Genomic DNA, 25,809 nt, shown 5'->3' on the forward strand with positions numbered 1-25,809 from the left:
ATTAAGAACATTCTTATTTACAATGACGACCTGGCAAGCGACAAGGGCCACTTGGGGGGGGGCTTATGGAGTAAAACCCAGTAAAATTGTAGCTCTACAAAGGTAGAAAACCATTAGGGAGCATTTTTGGGCAAAGCAGCAGAAATTGGCAGACACCGGATCCAGGTTCGGTAGAGCGATAGAGGGGCGGGACTTCCGGTATCGGGGGGCGTGTCTGCGCTGTGATTGGTCCTGGAGTCTGTCTGTCAAGACGACGACACACAAGAGGGAATTTCAAATCGAGAAGAAGAGGCGCTGGAGCAGCTGAGAGCAACAACACCATGCTGAGAACAGGGTCAGTATCCACTCATTCACCCAGCCCAATAACCTTTAACACACAACAACCAGCTGTGGAACTGTTCTGGCAGCTCTGGATAGTTTATGGTTACGTGAAGTTTTCTCTCTAACAAAAACGTTGTGGAGTTTGTGCGGCAGCTACGAAACGTTAGCTCGTGTAGCTCACTAACTGTTGATAACTTTAAACATTAGCTCACATTTCACTTTTAAAGTAACTCTGCTCTTTCAAATGTACACTTTATTTACCGATATGTAATTAAATAAAGGCTAGCTCAGTGTAGTACATGTAACTGAGTTAGGACTGTCTGTATCAGTGACGGCTGAGCTAACTGCGCTAGCATGCTGTCACCACAATAAAGTATCATTAAATATCTGCAGGGAAAACTACACCATAGCTGGCGTTTGTGCAGCTTTGAAAGGTTTTAAATAAGATATATTTATCACTTTCCTGTCTTAAAAATAAATAAATAATCAAATAGCAATTGAAATTAGTGGTATGGAAATAGAAAGATTATATACGAAGATAAGTTCCTGGGGGTAATTTGATGATACACTTAGCTGGAAATCACATATAAGTAGTGTAAAATCAAACATGTCTAAAACCCTAGCAATATTAAGTAAAACAAATGATATCTTCCGTCAAAGAGCACAGTTTTTGATGTATAACTCACTCATAGTTCCATGCATGACTTGTGTGGAGATATGGGGTAACACCTATAAAACAAATACAAACCCTATTTTCTTACTACAGAAAAGAGCTTTAAGGATAATTAATAGATCTGACTTTTATGAACCAACAAATCTCTTTTATTAAATATAATACTAAATTCCATGATATAGTAGAGCAAAAAAACTGTTTTATTTGCCTTTAAAGCACAGCAGAAACTGCTTCCAAACTACATTCAGGATTTGTTCCAAATAAAAGAAACCCGCTATGACCTGAGGGGGAAACTCATGTTTGAGATGACGACAGCAAGAACAAATATTAAAAAGAGATGTACATCATTTAAGGCTAGAGAAATATGGAATAGTTGTGACAACGACCTTAAAATGTGCAGTTCTATCTTCAAGTTTAAGACAATGTTTAAAGAAAATATTGTAAATAAATATAAAACACTATAACTATAAAGTATATTATCAAAAACATTCTAGAATGGAAACGTCAATTTTGTATTATTTATTTTTTGTCTTCATTCATTGTTTGTTTCCACGGATTAATGCTAATGTTTCAGATTTAAGCTGATCACAAGATAAAAAGGGTAGGCACTATAAACTACGGCTTCAGCCGACACCTTTTCAGCAAAAGCAATGTTTATTTTACTTTTTTCATTTTTGTTTTGTAAAATAACTTGTACAATGGCCGAAATAAAGACCATTCATTCATTCATTCATTCAGGAGGAGCTAGTCGAGGTCCGCAATGTTTGTTTTAACTTTATGTTTCTCAGATTCTGGTTTGATTTTGTTGTTTTGTCCCAGTAAGGGGAAAACTCCTCGCAGGCTTGGGCCGAGGAAGGCATCTAACACCGAGAGGGATCCAGTCGGGGTAAGTCACTGAACATGCTTTTACTCCTTGATTTAATAATCATGATTCCATATTCACAATTAAGGGACAGTGTGTCTTCTTAAAACACCAGTTTATTAAGTCAGTGGGTGATAGAAAAAAAAAAAAATCAAACTGTAATTAGTGTTTCATAGTGTATTATTTGTTTCACATTTTGATAATTTAACAAAAAAAATGACATATAGCTTTATTCTGCAAATTCACATATGGGGATTTGTTGCTCTTCTCAATCTTCTACAGTAGCAAACTATATTTTGGATTTGCTGTGTTTATTAATCCATATGAATAATCAGAATCAGAAAGGGGGTTTATTGCCAAGTTTGTTAACACACACAAGGAATTTGTTGTGGTGATTGGTGCAATACAGTAAAAATATAAAAGCAAACAAATATATGGAGATAAACTAAGAGATAGAATAAAGTAAAATGTATAACAGAAATGTACAATATGAGGATTAAAAAGTGCTGGATATGAATCTTTACAAAAAGTGACGTAGGATGACAGATGACAGATAAAATGTATGAACAGAATTGAACAATATTATGGTGAATTCAATTATTAATGTAACGTAGAGTGGGATGGGGGGGCAGTCCGTAGTAGTCCGGGGGGAGGGGGGATCGGGGCCTTGTTGACGAGGACAGCTGCAGACAGGAAAAAACTGTTCTTGTGGCGAATAGCATTCTTTTAGACTTAAGAAAGCTGTTTTCACTGATTTACAATTAATCGGAGGCTAAAAAAATAATTTGCACAGTGTCAGTAATTAAAATTATTGCACTCTGAAGCCTTGAAGTTCCCACCTGAATCGGATCTTAGTTTAACCCTATCATGCTGGATGTATCATTAGATAAATTAATCTGTAACATCTGCACCACCCCATAATTAAAAAAAGCTTTTATAATAAATAAAAACATTATTTAGAGTGTGTGTGTCTGTGTCTTTGTGTGTGTGTGTGTGTGTGTGTCTTTGTCTTTGAAGGGTTCCAATTATTTATTTTTAATTCAACTATTCTAGGTTTACTGTCGTATTCGTCCGCTCGGTGCAAAAGATGAGGAATGTTGTATTGAAATGATCAGCAGCAGCACTATTCAGCTGCACACTCCAGATGGTCTGAAAGCCAACCGTAATGGAGAATACAAGGAGGTGGGTGTATTTTATGGATATTCTTGGCTGTATACACACGTAGCTACAAATGCCTCCCCTGAATGTTTACTTGCAAGATTCAACCCCTGTCCCCCTAGGTGACCATTCTGTTTTCTTCACTATAACAGGAAAACGTGCAAACACACTTTTCCTCTACAGATCTGTATTTATACTTTGCTATCTTTTAAGCAGAAGATGTCCCATGTATACTCAACCAACACTCCTTGCTTATATTATCCACACAACTAACCGCACTGCGATAGCAAGCTAAAGCAGAAGTTCTTCCGTTCATACCAATACCAGTGTTTCCTCTAGGAATTTTTTCAGCAGTGGGGGCATGCTTCCCGGGGGGGTGGCGGCGGCGTAAATGTACGGCGTACACAAATAACCACTTGACAGCAAATGTAACTTTCAAAACCTATTTATTCGCTTTTATCCCTGAACTTTTGAAGAACAATCCCTGAACAAAAAATAAATGTTACTTCAACTTCAACTCTAACCAGTTGAAAATGTAAAAAATAAATAAAAACAATAACATTAAATAAATAACATGTAAACATCAGCTAGATGAGGCTGTGTAGACTCAATGACCAATGCCGCGTTCCATTTGTCCTCGGAAGTCGGAATTTCCCAGTTCCCAGTCGGAATTTTCAACTGGAACGCCCCTCGAAGTGGGATTTCCTACTGGGATAGTGGGAGAAGCTTCACCACCCCCGAGTTACCGAGTTTCCAAGATGGCTGCCATTCCTAGTTCCCAGTTCCGATTTCCGAGGTAAATGGAACGCGGCAAAAGTTTGCACCCAGGCTCAGAGCACTTAATTTTCCTTGGCTTTTTAAAGAAGAGCTCTAAGGCTCTGTTGTAGGGAAATTCTCCCAGAGGTGGCCCATTGATGCTTAGCAGCACACATGCTGCAAGATGATCCCCCTCACGGGTAATTAACGCCAATAGGATCCCCCAAACACTCCAAACAGCCCACTCCCTCCCCCCGCCGTTGCGCTCATCATCACACAGGCTGTGCTGTGAAGGTGGAGAGATGCGGCGATGGTGCATTTGCAAAAAAAAAAAAAAAAAAAAAAAAAAAAATATATATATATATATTTTTTTTTTTTTTTTTTTTTTTAATAAAATAAAATGTTCAGGCGTGGCGGCTATGATTTAGCAGTGGCGGGCCGCCACTGCTGAATGAATGTAGAGGAAACACTGAATACATATATTCATCTGCACTGTGGTAGTTTGACACACAATGAAAAGAACATGCAACGTGCATTTGGGCTGAATGTTCCCAGTCTCCTGTGTATTTGTTATTCCATTTATGTGTGATTTAACTTCAAATTAATTATAATTATTTCATTAGGTTCTTATGTTTTTTCCACTCTCCCAGATGCTGACTAATATGTGCCCAATACTCCTCCATACAACAGCTTCTCAGTGTCTTTGAGTTACTTTTACAGCACTCCATGACTTATTGTTTTTATACCACACGTATCATATTACACACATGCCTTTAAGTGGAGTTCACATTAGGGCAGTAATATTTGTACATCTGTGTAAGTTAATACATTCTTTATCTTTCAGACACAGTACTCCTTTAAGAAGGTGTTTGGTATAAATACAACTCAAATGGAGCTATTTGAGGATGTTGCCAAGCCACTGATAGAGGACCTGATTCATTGTAAAAATGGCAAGTAAATGTTTTTTTGGGGAAGTATGGCTGGCTGGGGCTGAAATAAGAAGTTCGTAAATGGAACATTCATTTGATTTGAATTGTGTTGATTCATATTCATTTGGTTATGTGGAAAAATTCCCAGAGATAGAGCAGTTAACTTAAATATTGTGTTTAGAAATCAATGCATGGGTTGCCACTGATTTCACAATACGGTCATTTATTTTTTCAAATCAGTGCCATCATATCAATATCCGATCTGTCAAATGTCTCATCTTAATCAGGAGGTTCAGTCATGCCTGAGCCCAGCACAAGTGTGACTTGTGTCCTTACTCAAGCAAACTTGGGTAGTGCACATGGTGTTCAAAGACATTTTTAATTCACCAGAACTTCTGTTTTGATATACATTTGTTAAATTGAATGTTTCAGATGCAAAAATAATGTTAGAACCATGTCAGTGAATAATCAATCTCTTAAAAAATAAAAAACAAACATATCAGACAACTGACCTTTTTTTTTCTCTCTGAAATTAATTGATGTGATTTTATTCACAGGTCTGTTGTTTACATATGGTGTTACTGGAAGTGGTAAAACCTTCACCATGACTGGGTCACCAGGGGAAGGTGGCCTCCTTCCTCGTTCTCTTGACATGCTCTTCAACAGCGTTGGCCCTTTTCAAGCCAAGCGATTTGTAAGACTTATCTGTTTAATTCGTAATTGCGATGTCAGTGCAATGAAATCTCCCTGGCATTTACAAGAAATATATATATATATATATTATAAAAAACTTTCCTTAGGTCTTTAAACCAGATGAGAAAAATGGAATGGAGATCCAGGGCCAAGTTGATGCTCTCCTCGAGAGACAGAAGCGAGACAGTCAGCACTCGGTACCCAAAACGCCATCATCCAGGTAGTTATGAGCGGTTTTATGTCTCTTTTTACTTTCTATTAAAAATTAAAGTTTTTACTGAAAGAAGGCACAAGCTCACAACCTTTTTTTATTTATTTATTTTCTTTAGGCAGAAGGCTGACCCAGAGTTTGCAGATATGATCAGTCCAGCGGAGGCATGTAAATCTGACGGCATTGATGAAGACTGCTGTTACAGTGTATTCGTGTCCTACATTGAGGTCTACAATAACTACATCTATGATCTCCTTGAAGATGCTCCATTTGACCCAATCAGACCAAAGTAAGATGGAAAAAGTACACAGTTTTGCATGTTTTTTGATAGTCATGTTGGAGGATTGTAAAGTTATTGTTTTTTTTTCTTTACTTTGTCCACAAAGTGAGTTTGAAAGTGGCCCTTATTCTCATTGAATTTAATAATACGAGTAGTTTAAGTTGTGCATTACCTACATTGTGACTATGAATTGTCAATTGCTTCGTAGTTGTGTGTTGACCAGATGTTAAATCCACTTTTGGTAGGTGGCTCGATGGATGCATGCCTGTACAGAACAAAGAGTTCACGTATGTGGCCAGTAAAATAGCATTAGATGCTGCGTTCTGTTTATTCGATTATGTTGGCTGTAGCTAACGTCATGTAAGCCTGTCGGTTCATTCCCATCTCATTTAATCTTGAGCCCTGTAAATAATAAAAGTTACAGCTTAGTAGCTTTGTGACTTTTTTGGCGGCTGTAGCCTCTTGTTTCTGTTGGTGTAGAAGTAAAAGATTTCCATTAATGGTTTGTGAGTCATGCTTCTATGCAAATTCCAGTATGCATGTGTTGCCCTGAGAGTACATGTCTCTGTATGTTGTATTTTATACTAATGCTAACTCTAACATCAAGTTTTTAGCTTTTAATGCTTGACTGACTAAAGCAACAAAGGATTGTGTTACATTGTGTATTGATTGTTTTTACCTGCACGTTTCAGACCTCCCCAATCCAAGATTCTTCGTGAAGATCAGAATCATACCATGTATGTGGCCGGCTGCACTGAAGTTGAAGTCAAATCTACTGAGGAGGCTTTTGAAATCTTTTGGAAAGGTTGGTGGTGAAATTCTGTCTCATGGTTTCTCCTGCGTTTGTTTTCATCGTGTATCGATGGCTAAAGTAGAGACACCAATCCAACGGCCGGGGGCTGAATGTGCGGTTTTGTTTTTCCTTCCCCCCTGACTTTATTACCAATTTAACTCATGCACTATATGTACGGTGGTACATTCAATGTGTAATTCTTTTTTGTTTTTAACCTGGCTGTAAATTGTAAATCCAACGGTACTGTTGGACATTTTAACATGGGATTCAAAAGAGGTGAATTTATATTAGGGATGCCCCGGTACCATTTCTTTCACACAGAGTACGAGTATTTTAATTTGTGTACTTGCCGATACCGAGTACCGACACGATACTTCTACCACAAAAATAACTAGGCTAAAAATGCAATGAAAAATGCAATGAATTTGAAGATATGTTTTATTTGCAACAGATACATTCAATAAAAATAAATAAAATGAGTATAATAACTATTTTAAACAAAAAAATAATCTTTCTGTGTAAATAAAAAGTCTTCACACTGGCACGTCTTCACATTTAAGAAAATATCAAACATAACATATCAATGAAACATCATATCGCAGCTTGAGTGAGAAGACGGCAAAATCAATGGTCTTCTACAACTGACAGTGGCTGGTCATCCAGCGCTATATAATGGCTTAGAACAGTGCTTCTCAATCCTGGTCCTCGAGTACCACTGTCCTGCATGTTTTAGATGTTTCCCTGCACCAACACACCTGATTCTAATTAAAGGTCCTAATTAGCTTGTCACCAAGGTCTGCACAGTTCTGTTGATGACACAGGTACTTGTATCACGGTGTGCTGAAGCAGGGTAGCATCTAAAACATGCAGGACAGTGGTACTCGAGGACCAGGATTGAGAAACACTGGCTTAGAGCCTCCGTTATTTTAATGGCCCGTGGGTTGTCTCTTGTCATTGTCTGCTGCTTTTGCAGACCTGAGCTAATGTTGGCTGTTGTGGTCTCTCAGTAGCATTAGCAAACTCTGTATACTCATCTTTATGAAACGTCTTGAGATGTTTTATCAAGTTGCTGGTATTAAACGACATATTCTCCTTCCCTCCTCTTGACACCTTAGCAGCACGTAGCTTGCAGTCTGCCTTGCTTCTGTCGCCGTCCCTTATTTTGAAATATGTCCACACTGCTGACATCCCGCTGCATTACCACTACTACTACTACTGTCATTTAGCAGACGCTTTTATCCAAAGCGACTTGCATCTGAGAGAACACAAGAACAAAAATTCACATAGGAGGGTCCAGCTGGATCAGTGCTGGTCAGACTGCTGAGTCCAGTTGGACACAGATGCTGCCATGCCAGTGCTAGAATATTTTATATATTTTTTTAAATAAAGAAGAAAGCTACATCTAAGAAGACACTATCTTGACGCAAGTGCATGCGTCTTACTAGCAGCATTAATTGTCGCTGAAACGGCGCTGCCAGTCTCACTCATGGGTATCACTCTCTTCTGATCACCTCGCTGACGGCAGCTCAACATCTCCCCCTAGAGTCGCTAATCAGTAACTACAACAACAATGAAGTACAATCGGTGCGTGGTATCGGAGAATTTTTGCGAGTATATGAGAGCAGTATCGCTAATTTATATAAAGCAATTAACTTTATTCAAATAAATCTGTGTTACAAAGTTTGTTTAAAATGTTTGTGGCCTACTGTTTCTATTATAAAAATATGATTTGATGATAAAAATAATAGTTATGCATAAAAGCCAGAAAATAAATATTATTGCTACTAAATATTTTGCTAAACATAATATAGAATATGCTAAATAATAAAGACCACGTTGTTAAAAATACAACACAATAGTGTAGCTTAGAGCTGTGTTTCCCAACCATGTTCCCCAGAACACACGGTCCTACATGTTTTAGATGTTGCTCTGCTGTAAAACAGCTGGCTCAAATTAAAGGGCCATTACCCTGATGACAAGCGGATGGTGATCCAATCAGGTGTGTTTGAGTAGGGAAACTTGTAAAATATACAGGGGGGTGTATATGGCATAAATTCAACACCAAATATATTGCGATCAAAATCTAAGAACAAAAGCCCAGAATCTCTAACCAGGTGCAATCAGTTTTCAGAAGCTCCTAACAAAATTTAGTATTTTTAGTAAAAAAGGTGACTGTACATAAAATGCAGACTTGACCTCACTTTCATTTTAGTAAAAAACAGAATTAGTGCAGGTCCAATGGGAATAGTACATTAGATGATGATAGATTGGATAATTACAGTTCTAAGGAAATCCGAACCAAAATTGGTATCAACAATAATTAGAAATCACAATCCCTACATCTCTAGTAGAAAGCCACCAAAATATTTTAACATTTTAACAATGATTTTGAGTTTTTACCTAAACTGCAGGTTCCATAAGCCGTTATCCACATTCACGACATTTTGAATCATATCAGGAGGGTTTGATTGAACAATATATTTTTTGTTACAATGATCAGTTGATGTTTCTGCAGCAAACAAATTTGAATCTTTTATCTTTTTCTAGGGCAAAAGAAAAGAAGGATAGCAAACACTCAGCTCAACCGTGAATCCAGTCGCTCCCACAGTGTGTTCACTGTGAAGCTGGTCCAAGCACCACTTGATGCAGATGGAGACCATATACTACAGGTACAGTGCTCTCCAATGTGCATGTTTAATGGATGTTTTTCTTTTATGTATGTATAAAAGGTTCATGAATATTACTTACTATTTTTCTTCCTTCTCTTGAAGTATTGAAATGGAATGAAAGCTGAATCTGTAAAACTGTAAATACAGTCCATTTACCATTTAACAGGACAAAAACCAAGTAAATGTGAGCCAGCTGTGCCTGGTTGACCTAGCAGGCAGTGAACGCACCAGCAGAACCAGAGCAGAGGGAAGTCGTCTCCGTGAAGCAGGTCAGCTCATTATTTTCATTCTTTCCCTTTTTCTTCTTTGGTATATGTATTAACACTTCTTATAACGTTTCATTCATAGGTAATATTAACCAGTCCTTGATGACGTTGCGCACTTGTATGGAAGTCCTGCGTGAAAATCAAATGTGTGGAACTAATAAGGTTGGTATTTTATCACATCATTGCAAAAACATTTCAACTTTTGATGTCGTTCTTGGTTTATTTCCACATTTGGGAATTTTCCAGTATATGAGGGCTCACAAAACCATTTTCTTTCAGATGGTGCCGTATAGGGACTCTAAAGTTACACATCTTTTTAAAAATTACTTTGATGGAGAGGGAAAAGTCAGGATGATCGTGTGCGTCAACCCAAAGGCTGATGATTATGAAGAAACAGCGGTAAGATATTTGATCTGTGAAGCACAATTGTCTTTTTTTTTTTTTTTGTCCTTTCCACTTAACTGTTATCACCTTTGTACCAGTTTGAGCTCATTTAACAGTTAGTGTTGTACTCTGTAGTTTAAGTTCACCCCATGCAGGGTCCCACCGGGGAAGGGAGCACCACTGTCTGGTTGCAGCACAGTTTTGCTAAGTCCTCAGTGCAACTGCCGTGTTTTTGGACCAGATCAGCTGAAATCATATATGCAATCCTTTTATTGAGGCTTATCGTTTTGATTGACAGTTGGCTACCCATTACCAGGTCCTCCTTATTTATCATACGAATACAAAGCCCAGGACGTAATCGGCAGTTTATGCTAACCCAGTGACGGATTTGGCCACGAAACATCTGAAAGCAGATATTCTACTGCAAATATCTGCTGGCAGAAAACTGGAAAGCAACACATCTTTTGAAGGGGGCTCAACAATTTTTTGTTGCATGTGTCGTAGTTGGTGATGCGCTTTGCAGAAATGACTCAGGAGGTGGAGGTGGCTCGCCCAGTAGACCGACCGATCTGTGGCCTTACACCAGGACGCAGACACAGAAACCAGGCGTTCAAAGAAGAGTTGTCACGCCGCCTGGAAGAAAGGGGGGGTCCAACTTATGGAGGTAAAGACCCCTCAAGTCTCTTGTTTAGCTAATTTCACAAGTCGCACACTACCAGCATGCATTTCAGGAATGTTTTTTGTGGATTGTTACGGGAAAGAGCTGTCCTGCTTCATACAGCAACTGCTAAAATTAAAGCATTGATGGTACATGTTAACACCATAGTCCAATCCACAGGATCAATTTTGTAAGTATGAAGTGATGATGCTCTTTTTATTTTATCATACCACAATATAAATGTCTTGCTTTTCCCTTGCAAGGTCACTGTGTTTTTGATGTTTGCGTGTGAGAATGACGCAGATAAATGCACACCAACATTTTACAATGTAGATGTAATTTAAAGATAAAAAATACATCATAAATCTCTGAAGGAAAATTAGTTTGAAATATTAATACTTGGGATTGAATCAGATCTTTTATTCCGACTTGAGCCACTTGTGACCAAAACAAAAAAATCTTGCATGTTTGAATTTAACATATCTGTTATCTGTATTTATTTGCACGGTAGATGATCCAGGTCTGCTGAACCAGCTCATAGAAAGCCTCCCCCCCCTACCGCGCTGTGAGCTGGTTGACCCGGCTGATGATCAGACGCTGCCTCGCCTTATCGACATCCTGGAGAGACGGCATCGTATCCGTCAGATGATGGTGGAACAGTTCAATCAAACTGGTGATGGGGACTATTTGATGCCTGCACAGATGAGCAAAAAGAAATATAAAATGAGAATAAAAATTAATACTTCATATCTTGTCTTTGACAGCTAATACACTGAAGTCCAAGCTTCAGCAGTTTGACAGTCAACTTGGTGTAAAGGAGACATTCCTCCATGATCAGCAAAGTAAACTGAACGAGAAAGACAAAGTCATCATCAACCAGAAAACTGAGATTGAGCGACTAGAAAAGAAGTCCAAGACACTGGAATACAAGGTGTTTTATTCTTTTCATTTAATTCCTACAATGTAAAACCTTTCATTGTGTATCATGAATTCACTTTTGGTAAGATAGGTTTTAATTTCCTCTTCTCTCACACTTCTGGTCCTCTTCAGATTGATATCCTGCAGAAAACAACAGACATGTATGAGCAGGACAAGCGCTCACTTCAACAGGACCTGATGACTCGGGAACAGAAGCTGCAGAAAGAGCTGTCAGAAAGGAAGCGCATGGAGCAACGCATGCAGGGCGTGGTGACGGACACCCGACACAAGTGGGAGAAGGAGTGTGTAAGTGGAGCTTACTAACATTTTTTAAATATTATAATGAATTAAATGTTTTTCCTTTCTCAAGCATGAAGAAAGGAATCTAAATAAGATTTGTATTCAGTCTATTACACCCACTGTCTTTTTAGAGACTTGGACTGTACAATATATCTGAGGCTTTTCTTACACAGGATTAAATAATTGGAGTGTTTGTTGAATTGTTTCCTGCTGCTCATTTCTTATTAGGAGAGACGAGTGAATGCCAAGCAGCTGGAGATGCAGAACAAGCTGTGGGTGAAGGATGAAAAATTGAAGCAGCTCAAAGCCATCGTGACGGAGAGTAGCAGCAGTGGTGGGTGTCCCACCGAGTGGCCACAGAAGCCTGAAAGACCCTCCAGGGAGCGAGATCGTAATGCTGTCCAGAAGAGGTCGGCCTCACCATCACCAGTTCCTGTAAGATTTATTTTTTCTCCCCTCTTCCTAATATTGTCTGTTTCATGGATATGTCTTGCTTATCACCATTAAATGTGGAAATTTTGCATGCCACTAATTATTGTTTTACAATGAATTGCCACAGCACTCTTCTCACGCCACATCGTTAATTGTACTGTGGAATTACGTTTTATTTTATTTCATTAACAAAATAAATATACACATGTATGTTGATCTGGAGCACTTAACATGCAATATCCCTGGCACCCTTCCCCTCATCACTTTGCAGGACATGAGCCGAACTCCTTCCCACCAAAATCAAGCCAGTGTTAGGACAGTGCAGGCCCCTCACCCTCCTTCCTCCTCCTCCTCCTCCTCCTTTCCTTCAGTAGCCTCCTGCATCTCTGACTGGGAGCAGAAGTTGCCCGTATATTCAGGCAGCCAGCTTAGGACCCCCAGGACTCCCCAGTACAGCAGCCGGACCCCCACCCCGTGCCACAGCAGCAGCAGTATGGGTCGCAGGAGAGGCCCTGTCACCACGCTGGGCTATGGGTTAGACCTAGAGTCAGGCACAAGGGTTAGTGTGTGTGTTTTTCATGTGTTAGTTTGCAGTTCTTGGTATAAGCCTCATGTTGGTGTTTTTAACTCTTTTTTTGGTCAGTAGATGTTTGTTTAGAAATGCATCAAGTAGAAACATTAGACTAGTGCTTCTGTTTCCTGACTGTAAGGCAGATCGATCTGTCATGCTTTGAATTCTTACGACTGTTCGGTGCTTTATGTTGCCTGGAAACTGCTGTAGAAACACTGTAGAAATGTCTTTTCTTATAGTGCACCATCTAGCACTTCAATAGCACAAAATTACAATGACAAACTAACTTAGTAAATGAAAATAAACACAAATGACTCAACTCAAGGCACCCTGACTAGTAGTAATAAAAACAGCAGTATTGCACATTAAGCATGGTTTATACATTTTTACTATGCAGTAAGTTTTAATTAGGGCTGTTGCAATTAACGCGTTAAAATTGTTCTTAATGTCACTATTTTAGTTTTCCAAGACTAATGCATGCACATTTCAGGAAATGACACAGCATGTGCGGAAAGCTCATGCTGCATCTTTGTGTCTTAATATTCATGATTTTTATATGCTTTAAAATTGTGTTTAAATATTAATTTGTAAATAGAGTGCAATAATTATTCTAACCAGGCTGCTGAACCCGACCCACATATTATTACGCATATTTTTGTTGCGTTAACAATGAAAATATTTTAATTAACCTTAATACACTTGATATTTGAATCGATAGACAGCCCCTGAATTAAGTACTCTCACTTCCAAAAGTATTGGAATAGTGAGGCCAGTTTCTTTTTGCTGTAGACTGGAAACATTTGAGTTTGACATCAAAGGATGAATATGAAACAAAACATCTTCACAACTCAGGAGACGGCATTATTTGTAACAAAACACAAAATTCTCAGGGGGGCAAAAGTATTGGAACATGTGTTTGTTGTTGCCCAGGTGTGTCCTATTACACTGATCACCCAAAACAATAAATAGAGCTGAATGTCTGCCCTCAGTTGGGTTTTGCCTGTGCAGAAAGCCTTTATAGTTACTGCAGTAACACCATCAAATCAGACAACTATCTATGTGGGGAAACAAGTTGTGAAGCTGAGAGAAGATGGAAAGTCAATCAGAGCCATAAACATTGCCAATAGCCAGTACGACCATCTGGAACGTCCTGAAGATGAAAGAAATAACAGATGTCAAACTGGTAGACTGAGGAAAACACCAGCAGTTGATGACAGAAACATTGTGAGAGCTTAAAAGAAGAACCCTAAAACAACTGTTGGCGACTTGAGCAACAATCTCCAAAGGGCTGGAGTAAAGGTATCACAATCTGCTGTTGGCAGAACACAACAAAACTACAGAGACTACATAGGAAGATGCAAAACCACTCATTAACAAGAACAGGAAAGCCAGACTGGAATTTGCCCCAAAAAGTATAGCAACAAGCCGCAAACATTGTGGGACAAAGTTTTATGGATTGATGCGATAAAGATGAACCAAAGTGATGGAAAGGTTGAGGTTTGGAGAAAGAAATGGTTTGCTCATGATCCTAACCATAAAAGTTAAGCTGTGAAGCACAATGGAGGCAACATCATGGCTTGGCTTGCATGGCTTCTTCTGGGACGGGCTCATTAAGCTTCATTGAGGATGTAACACATGGTGGCAGCAGCCAAATGAACTCTGAAGTCTGCAGAAGAATTTTGTCTGCCCATTTAAAGAAGGATGCAACCAAGCTGATTAGAAGATCCTTCGTCATGCAGCAGGATAATGACCCAAAACGTACTGCTGAAACATCATCAGGGGCAAAAAGTAGAAGATCTTAGAGTGGCTAAGTGAATCTCTAGATTTAAACCCCATAGAGCATACACTTGACCTGCTGAAGAGACTGAAGGGAATAACCCTCCAGACAAACTGGCAGAGGCTAACCCTAAAAGCATCTTAAAAGAAGAAGGCAAACATTTGGTGATGTGTCGAGGCTGCTATATATTTAGTTTCAATCTATTTTAATTCTGTTCCAATACTTTTGCTCACCTAAATATTTTTGTTTTATTACAAATGATGCCATCTCCTGAGTTGTGCATCAGATCCAGATGTAAATACCTGGAAATAAAGCTGAAATGTTGATCTGTTTTCATATTCATCTTTTGATGTCAAACCCAAATATTTGCAGGCCACAACAAAATATAGAGACTGGCCTCACTGTTTCAATACTTTAGGAGGGGAATGTATATTTACCTTCTTAGAAAGAAAAACATACAGCTGTAATGAAAGGGTTTATAAGATAAGATAATCCTTTATTTTCTCCCTCAGTGGGGAAACGTATTTTGTTGGCAGCAGTACACTTAACACACACATGCAGGGGAGGGGTAAAAAATATATATAATTACAAAATATGAGCAGTATATACAGTAGATTGAAAGAAAAGAAACTGCAAAAAAAATCAGGTAGTGTGTGTGTCTGAGGTAGACAGGCAGATATTAGTGTGTTTGTATGATTTTGATTTTTGGTTATAATAGCTTGCAGAAAACATCTGGAGTGTCCACTGCAAGCATGTTTTTAAAATGGAAAATATGGCTTTATCGCTTCATCATGGCTTCATTAATTTAATCTGAAAGAACTGAAAGAAAAATGAATTCCTGTATAGCTGAATGTTAGTTTTACCTCACTGATATGAGCTGGATATCTCTCATATTCCTGCCTCCTACTCAGCCTCTCACTTCATTAGTTGTCTTTCTCTTCCTGATCCTCTTGGTGCTTCGCTGACTGAAGCCTGTAAATATTTGAAAATGGCTGACTGACTAGACAACTATGTTGTTCTGCTGAGCTTTTGCTCGTGGATTTGTTGTTCAAGTCTGATCTGCACTGTTTGTTCACTGGTGAGCCTTTTAGAGTGTGGAATTATGTTGGATACTTTCAATACATTGTCAGAGTTTTAGAATTAACAATAATCAACTTTAATGAGCAGTCGGTTTTGACAAGTATTAGCTCAGATTTGTTCCAAGCTTATGTCTAACTCTGTTGTTGTCTGTAAGATCTGTTTTTAATAAGAACAAACACGGACTAACATCAGAATTAACTGGAATGAATCTGTTTTGGACCAATTTTTGCAGAGGTGTTCATGATCCACATTGTGTTCAGAAATGCTAAAAAAAAAAAAAAAAAAAAATTCCCGTGTTAGAGGGACTACTAACAGGCAGCTCTGTGGCGATGTTTTTCTGCTCTGCAGCAAAAGTTTACCTCGAACATAAAAGTAAACAGTCTATGCAGACGGAACAAACTTTTTTTTTTTTTTTTATTACAGCAATAAAAAGTGGGCTAATATAAACCTGCACCTCCTCAATGCCTTTATGCAAATTATCATCTAAACTGGCAACTCCTGCAGTAAGTCCATCTGATTGATGGCACTTTGGAAATAAAACATTCCCATATATTGCAATAAACCTTTGATTTATGTTGTGCAGCCCTAACTAGTATAATCCCCCAAAAAGATAAAAACACATGCTACTGTTTGGGCTATGAATCAAGGTCTGAGTTGAGTCTGTTATTTGTTTTAAATGTTTTTTGACATAAGCCTGGTTCTCCTTTGCTTGCTTTTCAAATAGTGTAATGTAGTGGTGGCTTCCTGTTACGTCAATCCAAATTTAACAATTATCTTGCAGATGCACATTGTTTTTTAAATGTGGGCTATATGGGCATTGCTGATTTTACTATCTAAGTCAGTCCCGGGCATTGCTCACCCTCTACCAACCCCTTGAGGGCCCTGCACTGAGCTCAAGTCTGCTTCCTGCTTTAGGAGCGAGCAGGAAGCTTGTTTTCACCAGACAGGGTGGGGCTTCTCTGGCCGGATCACGTTATTCCGGCCAGATTCCCCCCACCCCATCAGGTGCTCTGGCTGGCCAGAGGGGGCATGTGTAGCCCAGGACTGCGGCATGTTTGCTTGAGGGTAGCTCATATTAGCTCCCCAAGGGAACACGGGGAGAACATGCAAACTCCACACAGAAAGGTCCTTTTGCCAAAAGGGGTGTGGGTGCTGAAGTCCTGGGGAAGCAAACGCCCTCAGCACCCACATCTTCGCCGGCGAGAATTGAACCCAGGACCCTCTAACCGTGAGGCGGCTGCACTGCCAGCTGCGCCACTGTGCCCACCCCCCGTTTAGTACTAGACTATTAATTAAAAAATTGGAAAAAAGTCCATCATACCAAGACTTGCATTTTTAGCTTTTGCATGCATTTCTGCATGCTTGCACGCATTTCTGTGTTGCATTTTGTGCTTCTTTTTTTTTTTTTGATGCTAATTCACTTTCAGTCTCTTGAGGAATTTCCAGTGGATGAAAATGTTTTACTGGTAACCTGCTTTTGGTTAATACATGAAAAATACATCCTGAAACACATGCCTCCCCTGAATTTTAAAAGGATTTCAAAACATCCAGCCGGAAATTCTTCTAATCTTTTTGACTAACAGCAGTGTGTTCACTGTTACAACAAACTAACACCAGCCTGAGAATCCCGCTTCATTACTAACCACAACAACGTTTCTTTTTAACGGTGCCACATGTAAATAACTTCCTGGTATGTGTTTCTCACTTTGGGATCACCAGACGGTTCCTCCAGTGCATTCAATGCACAGGCGCTCACGTTCTGCGGGCGAGGAGAAATGGGTAGACCATAAGCCAACATCTAATTTGGATCTAGACACTGTAATGCAGCCAATCATACCCAATGCAATCAAGGTGTCGACCCCAAATGAGAAAGCCCTGTCTAAATGTCACAAATACGTGCTAAGACATCAAGAGCTTGCCTCTGATGGGGAGATCGAGACCAGACTGATCAAGGTAAAACAACATAATTTCTTCTTCTTGAGATCTCCTGATTATGTTATTGTGCATAAACGTGGCAGTTTGTTTAAATATCAGTTTGATTTGAGCTTCTGTTTGGGACTAATTCGAACCTGAATCTTTTTTTTTTTTCTTCTTCTTTCTTTTTTACTGTTTATAGATAATGAGATAATTAATGAAATTATTGTATCCCCAGGGCAATGTTTTCAAGACCAGAGGTGGAGGACAATCGGTTCAATTTACTGACATCGAGACACTAAAACAGGAGTGTCCAATGGCAAGGTACAGTACAAGTACCACCAGCGTTTGTGTTGCTATACATACAAAAAATAATATATATATATATATATATATATATATATATATATATATATATATATTATTTTTTGAACTATGTTAATCGGGTGCCATTGCAACTACCACTCATTCATTCTGACATAAGTCAACTCTAACAACTGATGGGAAAGCAGGCACTCACTTTAGTTTTTGTTTACTTCTTCACTGTCTTATTGCACCTTTACCATGAAGGTTGAGCAGACTTTACTTTTTTCCTCCAGTCCTGTAAATGTGTAGGGGCGTTACTTTTTTTTTTTCTACCAATACTGTGAAGGTTAAATGGCTTTCCTTATTTATTTACCTTGAATCTTGAGTGTTTAGGAGTTCAACGCCCCTAATTCACTAAGAATCTGAAACGGGTTCACTTGTATTTATCTCCAGCAATGTGAGGGTTTAAGGGGTTTACTTCTGTTTTTTTCCTCTTCCTCCAGCACTTTGAAAAATGCTACAATTTTGTATGGAAACTGAAATATAAGATCAATATGGCATATAGTATGCTTTTGTACTTGCACTCTTGACATTTGCACTTGAGGAACTGAACAGTCAACAGTCTTAAAATCAAAATTAAGACATTACGATATGATTTTTAGCTCCCATTATATATGTAATGTAATTTAAAAATATGTAGACTAATTTCTAACAAGTAGAATTTACAGGCATACGCATGCATTAACATTCAATTAAGATCTATAGACATTTCACTTGTGGTATGTCTTGGATTTCATTCTGTTCTAAATTTGACACCAAAAATTACTACTTTTTTTTTTTTTTTTAAACAATATATATCTCCTAGATTGCTAATCATTATCAGCAATGAAGAAGCTGCTCCTCTTCGTTATGTCCTTTTTGACCTGAACTGCTTCCCAGATGGTAGCGGTTCAAACAGTGGTGTTGCCGGGAGGTAGCATGTTTAGCTCAAAGCCAAAGCATTTTTGCACTCATAAATAATCTGGTAGAAAATGGAAACGACCAAATCATCCTTGTGGTTGTTTTTTAAATTACGTCCAGTAAACAAACATTTTGTGTTGGAGTTTTGCTTTTTTTTTTTTTTTTTTTTTTTTTTAATTGTATTACAGTTCTTTGGGTTACATTTAAATTCATCGTGATTTGATTTCTGAGAACTAATGATAAGACTTGTGTTTTAGTCGCAAGAGGCGTTCAGGTTCTGGAGAGAGAGCGGCTCACATAGAAGATGTAGAAAACCGGGTAAGCTCTTAAAAGCTATTTGCACATTTAAAATTGTCTGAACAATACTTATTTATCCTGATGCTTAAATGTTCTGAGAGAAGGTTCTTATGTCAGTTTGAAATCACCCTAGCTGCTTTCCACCTCCTTTTTTAGGCTCCAGTCGCTGGCTCAAGTTCAAGCCAAGGGTATCAAAAGTAAGCTAAAATCCTGTGTGTGTGTGCGTGCACATATTGAGACTAAATGTTTAATGTTTTGATTTTGTTTTGTTTTTATTCTTCCAGGCGCAGAAAACCCTAAGAACCTGTAGAGATGAATGTTGTTGTTTTTTTCTTGTCAAGAATAAGCAAGATACCTACCATTTAAGTGGGAAAACTGCATCTTTGTCAAATTTTTTTGACAAATATGACAAATTATTATCGTGAAATTATAATTTAATCATATCTTAAAGATGTAGAAGATTTCACTTAACTAGATTACTGTGCTTTTTCTTTTTTGAATGCTGGAATCCTCGTAGACATGGAGATGCTAAATGGTCACATGACAATTATGTAAATGTACTCATCACTCTGCTTTTGTATTTTCACCCAGATATTTGCACTATAAAACTTTTCTACTGTTGCTTTTAAGAAGCTATTTATTCCAGTATTACGACAAGTAATTGTATATTGATTTTTAACATCTCCAATTAAATATGATCCTTTTTGCATCATATTTAATTTTTTTCCCTAATTTAATGGGGACAGGTGTTCTTTGGGGTGTTCTTAGTCTGTTTTTAAAGATGTATATTAAAAAAAAAAAAAATCAACATTTTACACTTGATTTGGATCATATTGAGGTCAGTATATCTTCTAAAGCTTTGGGGCCTGACATAAGTATAAGTAGTAGTGCGGAAGCCATGGTTAGTTCACATAACACAAAAGAGGGGAAAACGTGATTTGTGATTACTATTTTCCATGCTGTGGGAAAATATGGTTCCTTTTGAAGATCATTAAGAGCACCTAGGGGTGGAGCAGATGCATAAAAGCCTGCACAGAAAATCTTAACCACCTCTCTTGGTGTTTGTGCTTTTTTTTGTTTGTTTGGGTTTGTTTTGTGCTTTTTTTTTTTTTTTTTTTTAACTTAAACGACTTCTAAAAATGTTTGTCAATGAGGTGGTGTTGCATCTCTTTAACCATGAAAGTGACAAAGGAGAATGTGGCTGAGAAAGAGGATGATGCTGAGGAGGACCTCCTACGATGAGAATGAGACCTCAGTGTTGACCCTCATCTTATCTCTCAACCAACAATAAACGCCATACCTTCCAAAAATTGAATGCTTTTATAGCCTTTTTTTCTGCACTCAAACACCAGGGTAAATGTCCAGGCCTGCCCGGATATGCTGCCAGCCATGTCATAGACATAAAAATCAGCATTCAGGCTTTTCATTACACCAAGTGAAAATGATACACTTGAAGATGACTAATTTAGAGAGTAGGTATGTGTATGGGGACAGGCTTGGATGGGACCCATCTGCCGTTACAATGGGTTTCCCATTTTGGCAGGAGTGTACAAGTGCAAAGGGGAAGCAGCATCAAGCCTTTGGAAAGCTCACGCTGGAAGGGCAATATTTCCTGCAGAATGTATGGAAGCATGTTCCATATATCCTCCGTCATGCTTTGATGACAGAGAAGCAAGACGGGGTAGTCGAGAGTGAAACTCAGTAATAAGGGGTGTATGAGACTAGTGGGTTCAGCAGTCCCCCTTTTCTTTCAAATCTGTCCCCACATATGACTGTGGATGAATTGTCTAGTTGTATTTTGTGGGTGCTGTCTCCTTTTATAGTACATGCCAACCAAACCAGACAAATCTGGTAATGAAATATAGACAAACCTGACACAATGCTCCGATGTGAGGTGTTTTTTTTTTTTATTTATTTTTTTTATACATGTTCTTTGTAAACAAATCTATTACGTTTAATGATGTTCTGACTTATATATGTATGTATGTATGTATGTATTATAAATACTTATTTTTTTCCCTTCAAAATTGGTGAGGGGAAGGGGTAATTTATAATGCCCACATTTTTTTTTTCTTTGTTTTGATTCAATGGCATTGTGGGGGGGAGTTGTTCATCTGAGGTCATAGTTGCCTAATTTTAAAATCCATTATGTTGAGGATTTTAATTTTGAAGAAAAAGTACGATTGAATATCAGCGTACACTGAGTGAAAAAGCAGTAGGAAAAAAGGAAAATTGCTCATTCAGCAAAGGGGAGACAAAAAAAACCTGTAGTTTTATAGTTGAAACAGCAGATGGAACCAAAGACCTTCAGAAAGCACTTGCAGGTATTAGCGCTTGCATCTCTGATGAATATAATCTTCAGGTTAAGTCAGATATAGTTATCACCTAAAAAGTGAACCCTGCTTGGAGTTACTCTCCAGACCTGAACTAAACCAATCACCCAACAAGTGTTGCACTTTCCCATTTATGCTTTCTTATTACAGCACACTCATTCACAACCCCTGACTTTCCAAAGCTCGTTTCCCATGATTCCCTACTTTCCCGGTGATATAATTTCACACTGAATGCCTGGACAACCAGGATGATGAGGTCACCGATTTGATGGACTACTTTTCCGCGTGAATGATGAGCTGTCATTAATGTCACCTTAACAGTGAAACTGCAGCATTTTCACTTTACTGCAAATGAAGCAGAAAACTGGCAGTGTGCTCTTGGCAAATTTACTATAGGGCAGTTTTGTTACTGAAACTGGCTGATCAAAAATGAGCAGTTACTTTTTTTCTACTCTTAAACCAGTCAATATGAAATCATGCACAGTACCTGCTCACTCTACATGTATAAGGAGGACTCGGAGGCATAATATGCCCTTTATTGGTGTGAAGTCAGTGGCCTTATCGTGTTTTAACTAAGTGTACAAGACAACAATTTCACATGTTATCTTAGTGACACTGGCACTTTGTATTTTATTAAGTATTATTGAGAATATAATATTTAATTGTGTCAGGTAACAATGATATCAGGATCAGCCTGAATGGACAACATTACAACTTGTAGGTTGATTATGGTTTCTAGTAGGATGCAGGGTGGACACCGGTCAAAATAAGTTTTGTCGATCAAGACAAGGTGCGTAAAAGTTGGTGTCAACACATTCCACATATCCAATTTTTTCCTTTTTGGTACCACTGTGCTTCCATCAATGACATATTTTAGTCTTATTGACAAATGATACAGTGAAATTCACCACATTTTAAACTTCATAAAAAAAAAAAATGAATAGCCAAAAATTAAATACAAATTCAGTTCCCAGTAAAAAATTGTTTGTGTGGCGTATTGTATACAGGGACTAATGAATTTACCGTCGAGTACTTTGAAAGGATCTGAGTCCTTGAGTACTGCTCAAGTAATGTTTTTGGCAAAGTTTAAGCACTGCCTCATAAAAGTGGCCCCATTAGTTGGTCGTTTTGTCCTGTGGTTATTTTTCTACCACAGAGGATGTCCTGCCTTGTGGCTCAGCCAGTTTAAAAACCAGTTGGTGTTTATGAATTTGGAAAACCACTATCTCACCTCTACTCTGAAAATACTGACAGTGTCCTTTACCTGCTTATGTAACTATACAGTCTTTAATCAATTCAATTCAATTTTATTTATAGCATCTATGACAACAGAAGTTGTCTCTAGGCACTTTCCAGAGACCCAGAACATAAACCCCCGAGCAATTATTACAAAAACAATGGCAGGTAAAACCTCCCCTAGTGGGAGAAAAACCTTAAGCCAAACAGTGGCAAGAAAACCTCCCTTTTAAGAGGGAAAAAACCTTGAGAAGGACCTGGATCATAAGAGAGGAACCCTCCTGCCGGAGGCCAGCTGGGCCGAGCAGGAAAAAGGAGATCAGACAGAGAGAATGAGAGACAGAGAAAGGAGAGACACAGACACAATGGCTAACTGGTGCAATAGAGGGACGACTATACAAGCAGATGTTGACAGCAGACACTGAGGTGGTCAGAGGGGGGGACTGCAGGATGTCAGCAGGCATCTAGCAGACAGACGGGTAGAAGCAAGCAGTGGGATGATCAGAGGGGGTGACTGCAGATCAGCAGGCAGCTCCTCAAGCTCTGGCCTGCACAACATGCACAGAAGAGAGAAGGAGGGGGCAGACCAGCACAACAAACTACGAGAACAATTATGGTTATGATATACCTCTAATACTGAGGTTTGATCTGACGAAAGGAAAGAGAAGAGGGAGAGTGCAGTGTTGGAGCAAATACATGACTGTACTTAATAGCTTAACATCTGTAGTGAGTATTGGTTGAAAGTCCTATAGTCAAGATGATAAGGTATTGGATAATGGAAGACCTGAGATCCTGTGGGACTTCAAGATGCAGTCTGGTAAACTGGTGATGGCTAACCAGCTAAACATTGTGGTGACCAATAAACTCCAGAAGAAAGCAGTAGTGACAGACATAGCAATCCCAAGAGACGGCAGCATCTAGATAGAAGAACCACGGGAAGTGACAGAAAGGTTGCCAAAGGTTGAAGGCAGAAATGAAAAAGAAGGTGAAGGAAATAGTCTTGCAAGTGGTAGTTGGAGCAGTTGAAGCTGCAGAGCAGCTTTACCAGCAGAAATACTGAGCAGAACCCTCAAGCTCAGCAGGGAGGACCAGAGCTTGAGGGCAGCCACCTGGCAATGATGTAGTAGGTACAACCCAACTTTGCTTTTAAAAATATTTTAGTTTCTCAGAATCAACAATATTATTTTATTTTGTTTAAAAAAATTTTTTGAAATAGTTCCTGCTGATTCAGAAAAATCTACTAAAAATAATTTAAAAAGGAATATACCTTCATAAATTACAAACAATCAAAAAAAACAGAACTCCTCACCCCAAGTTAATGCAATAAGATTCCACAGTGGTATCCATGAGTTTCAAGTATTCAATGAAACCAATTTGAGTGGCCAGATGGAACCATCTTGGTCACTGCACATCGTCAATTTGTAACTGTTTAGAGATTTAAAAAGAGAGTGTGGTTTTAAATATAACTAAATTTAATATCAATAGTTAAACATGATTTTTGCGTGATGATGGCCTGAAATTCACTTTGAATAGATAAGTGAAGTCTCATTTCAACACAAACATAAATTCACTGCAGTACCAGTTTCATGACGATGGTGGTCATGGTGCTGCGACGTGCACCATACCACGCAACGTTTTCCACTTCCAGATGACTATTTCTCGCAGTTTTGATTACAGTGTGAAATCAGAACTAGATAACTCAATGCAATATGAGCTTTAAAGGCAAATATAGTAATATAATCTTGGGTTGTAATGGTATGAATGTGTAGTTTACTGAATGAACATTGTCAAATTTGTAAAAACGTAATTATTTTATTGGGGGCAGTCGTGGATAGTTTGACAATAAATCAGCTGTTGCCTGAAACATATTTTCTTTTTCAACTTCATAGTTTGAACACTACAATCATATGACATCACCTGAGGACTTGGACATGGTTTCTGTCCATACATCATGAAATATCCCCCAGTATATTCTGCTTAAAAAAAAAACTGTTTCAAACTGTTTAGGGCAAAACCTGCTCCATGTTGGTGAAAGTAGACTAAGATCTCTGGAATAAACATTTTGTCTGGAGTGCCTAAACACAATATGTTTATGCAAAATGTAACAGAATTGATGTTTTCCTGACTCACTTGCCCTACTTAGACCAATATCTGCATTTTAGCATATTTGCCCTCTTGATGAGCAGTCATCTGCAGGCAGGTTAAGTTCCCTGAGAGATTACTAAATTGCAGGGCATATATCTGTAACAACCAGCTGAACAGGGCATGAAATTACTCCTTTTTCACATTCTACCTCAGTATGATAGTATGGTAAACTGCTCTCCAGCCATTTGGTGTTGGATAAGAATAGAGGATGTGAGTCTCACTGTGGACTTCATGACGTGTATTTCATCTACCCACAAATACTTACGGCAACATGCTCAAATGTCAGAGGTTATTTTGATTTTGAATGCACCCTGGAAGGGACTGCTTTCTCGAGCTGCCTTCCTTTATCTTTTGACTTGTACGGTAATTAATCTAGACATGATTGACCACATGTAGTTGTGGCGAGTGTATTATCAGTTACCATTGTGTACACGTGTGGCAAAAGGTGTTACGCCGTAATGTGTTGATTTAACCCCGTAGACTTTCTTAGTTACACTTCCTGCTGCCATTGTCTCAAAATATATGATTGTCTTCTTCCACATCAGTTCCCCTTTCCTTACACCTACTTCCTGTGTCTCCCCTGGAGTCAGCAAAGAGTGTTTGTACAGCCGTGTGTGTGTGTGTGTGTGTGTGTGTGTGTGTGTGTGTGTGTGTGTGTGTGTGTGTGTGTGTGTGTGTGTGTGTGTGTGTGTGTGTGTGTGTGTGTGTGTGTGTGTGTGTGTGTGTGTGTGTGTGTGTGTTCGTGTGTGTGTGTGTGTGTGTGTGTGTGTGTGTGTGTGTGTGTGTGTGTGTGTGTGTGTGTCCAAAGTAAACAGAGTGTGCTACGTTGCTTCCCAGTTAATTTTCAGGATCACATCAGTGACCGTACCTTCTGCTTTAGAGCTTGC

At 38.7% G+C, this 25,809-nt stretch overlaps 1 protein-coding gene across 3 annotated transcripts; it reads left to right on the forward strand.

Moving 5' to 3' along the window:
- Positions 1–255: 255 nt before the first annotated feature.
- On the forward strand, positions 256–20,508 carry LOC133459581 (kinesin-like protein KIF23). 3 transcript variants are annotated; one of them, XM_061739678.1, is made up of 23 exons: positions 256–334; positions 1,814–1,880; positions 2,910–3,038; positions 4,615–4,720; positions 5,257–5,393; positions 5,500–5,612; positions 5,722–5,892; positions 6,576–6,688; positions 9,224–9,345; positions 9,512–9,614; positions 9,694–9,773; positions 9,891–10,010; positions 10,500–10,659; positions 11,165–11,326; positions 11,418–11,584; positions 11,704–11,877; positions 12,100–12,306; positions 12,575–12,862; positions 17,451–17,684; positions 17,884–17,969; positions 19,169–19,229; positions 19,365–19,405; positions 19,493–20,508. In XM_061739678.1, the coding sequence occupies exons 1-23, from the start codon at positions 321–323 to the stop codon at positions 19,506–19,508; spliced, it is 2,871 nt and encodes a 956-aa protein (XP_061595662.1). In that variant the 5' UTR covers positions 256–320; the 3' UTR covers positions 19,509–20,508. The 3 variants fall into 3 exon arrangements, with proteins under 3 accessions (XP_061595662.1, XP_061595671.1, XP_061595680.1); XM_061739687.1 differs by lacking the exon at positions 12,575–12,862; XM_061739696.1 differs by lacking the exons at positions 12,575–12,862; positions 17,451–17,684.
- The last annotated feature ends 5,301 nt before the right edge of the window (positions 20,509–25,809 follow it).

Source organism: Cololabis saira, chromosome 2 (genome assembly GCF_033807715.1).
Source record: "Cololabis saira isolate AMF1-May2022 chromosome 2, fColSai1.1, whole genome shotgun sequence".
In the NCBI taxonomy this organism is placed as follows: domain Eukaryota; kingdom Metazoa; phylum Chordata; class Actinopteri; order Beloniformes; family Belonidae; genus Cololabis; species Cololabis saira.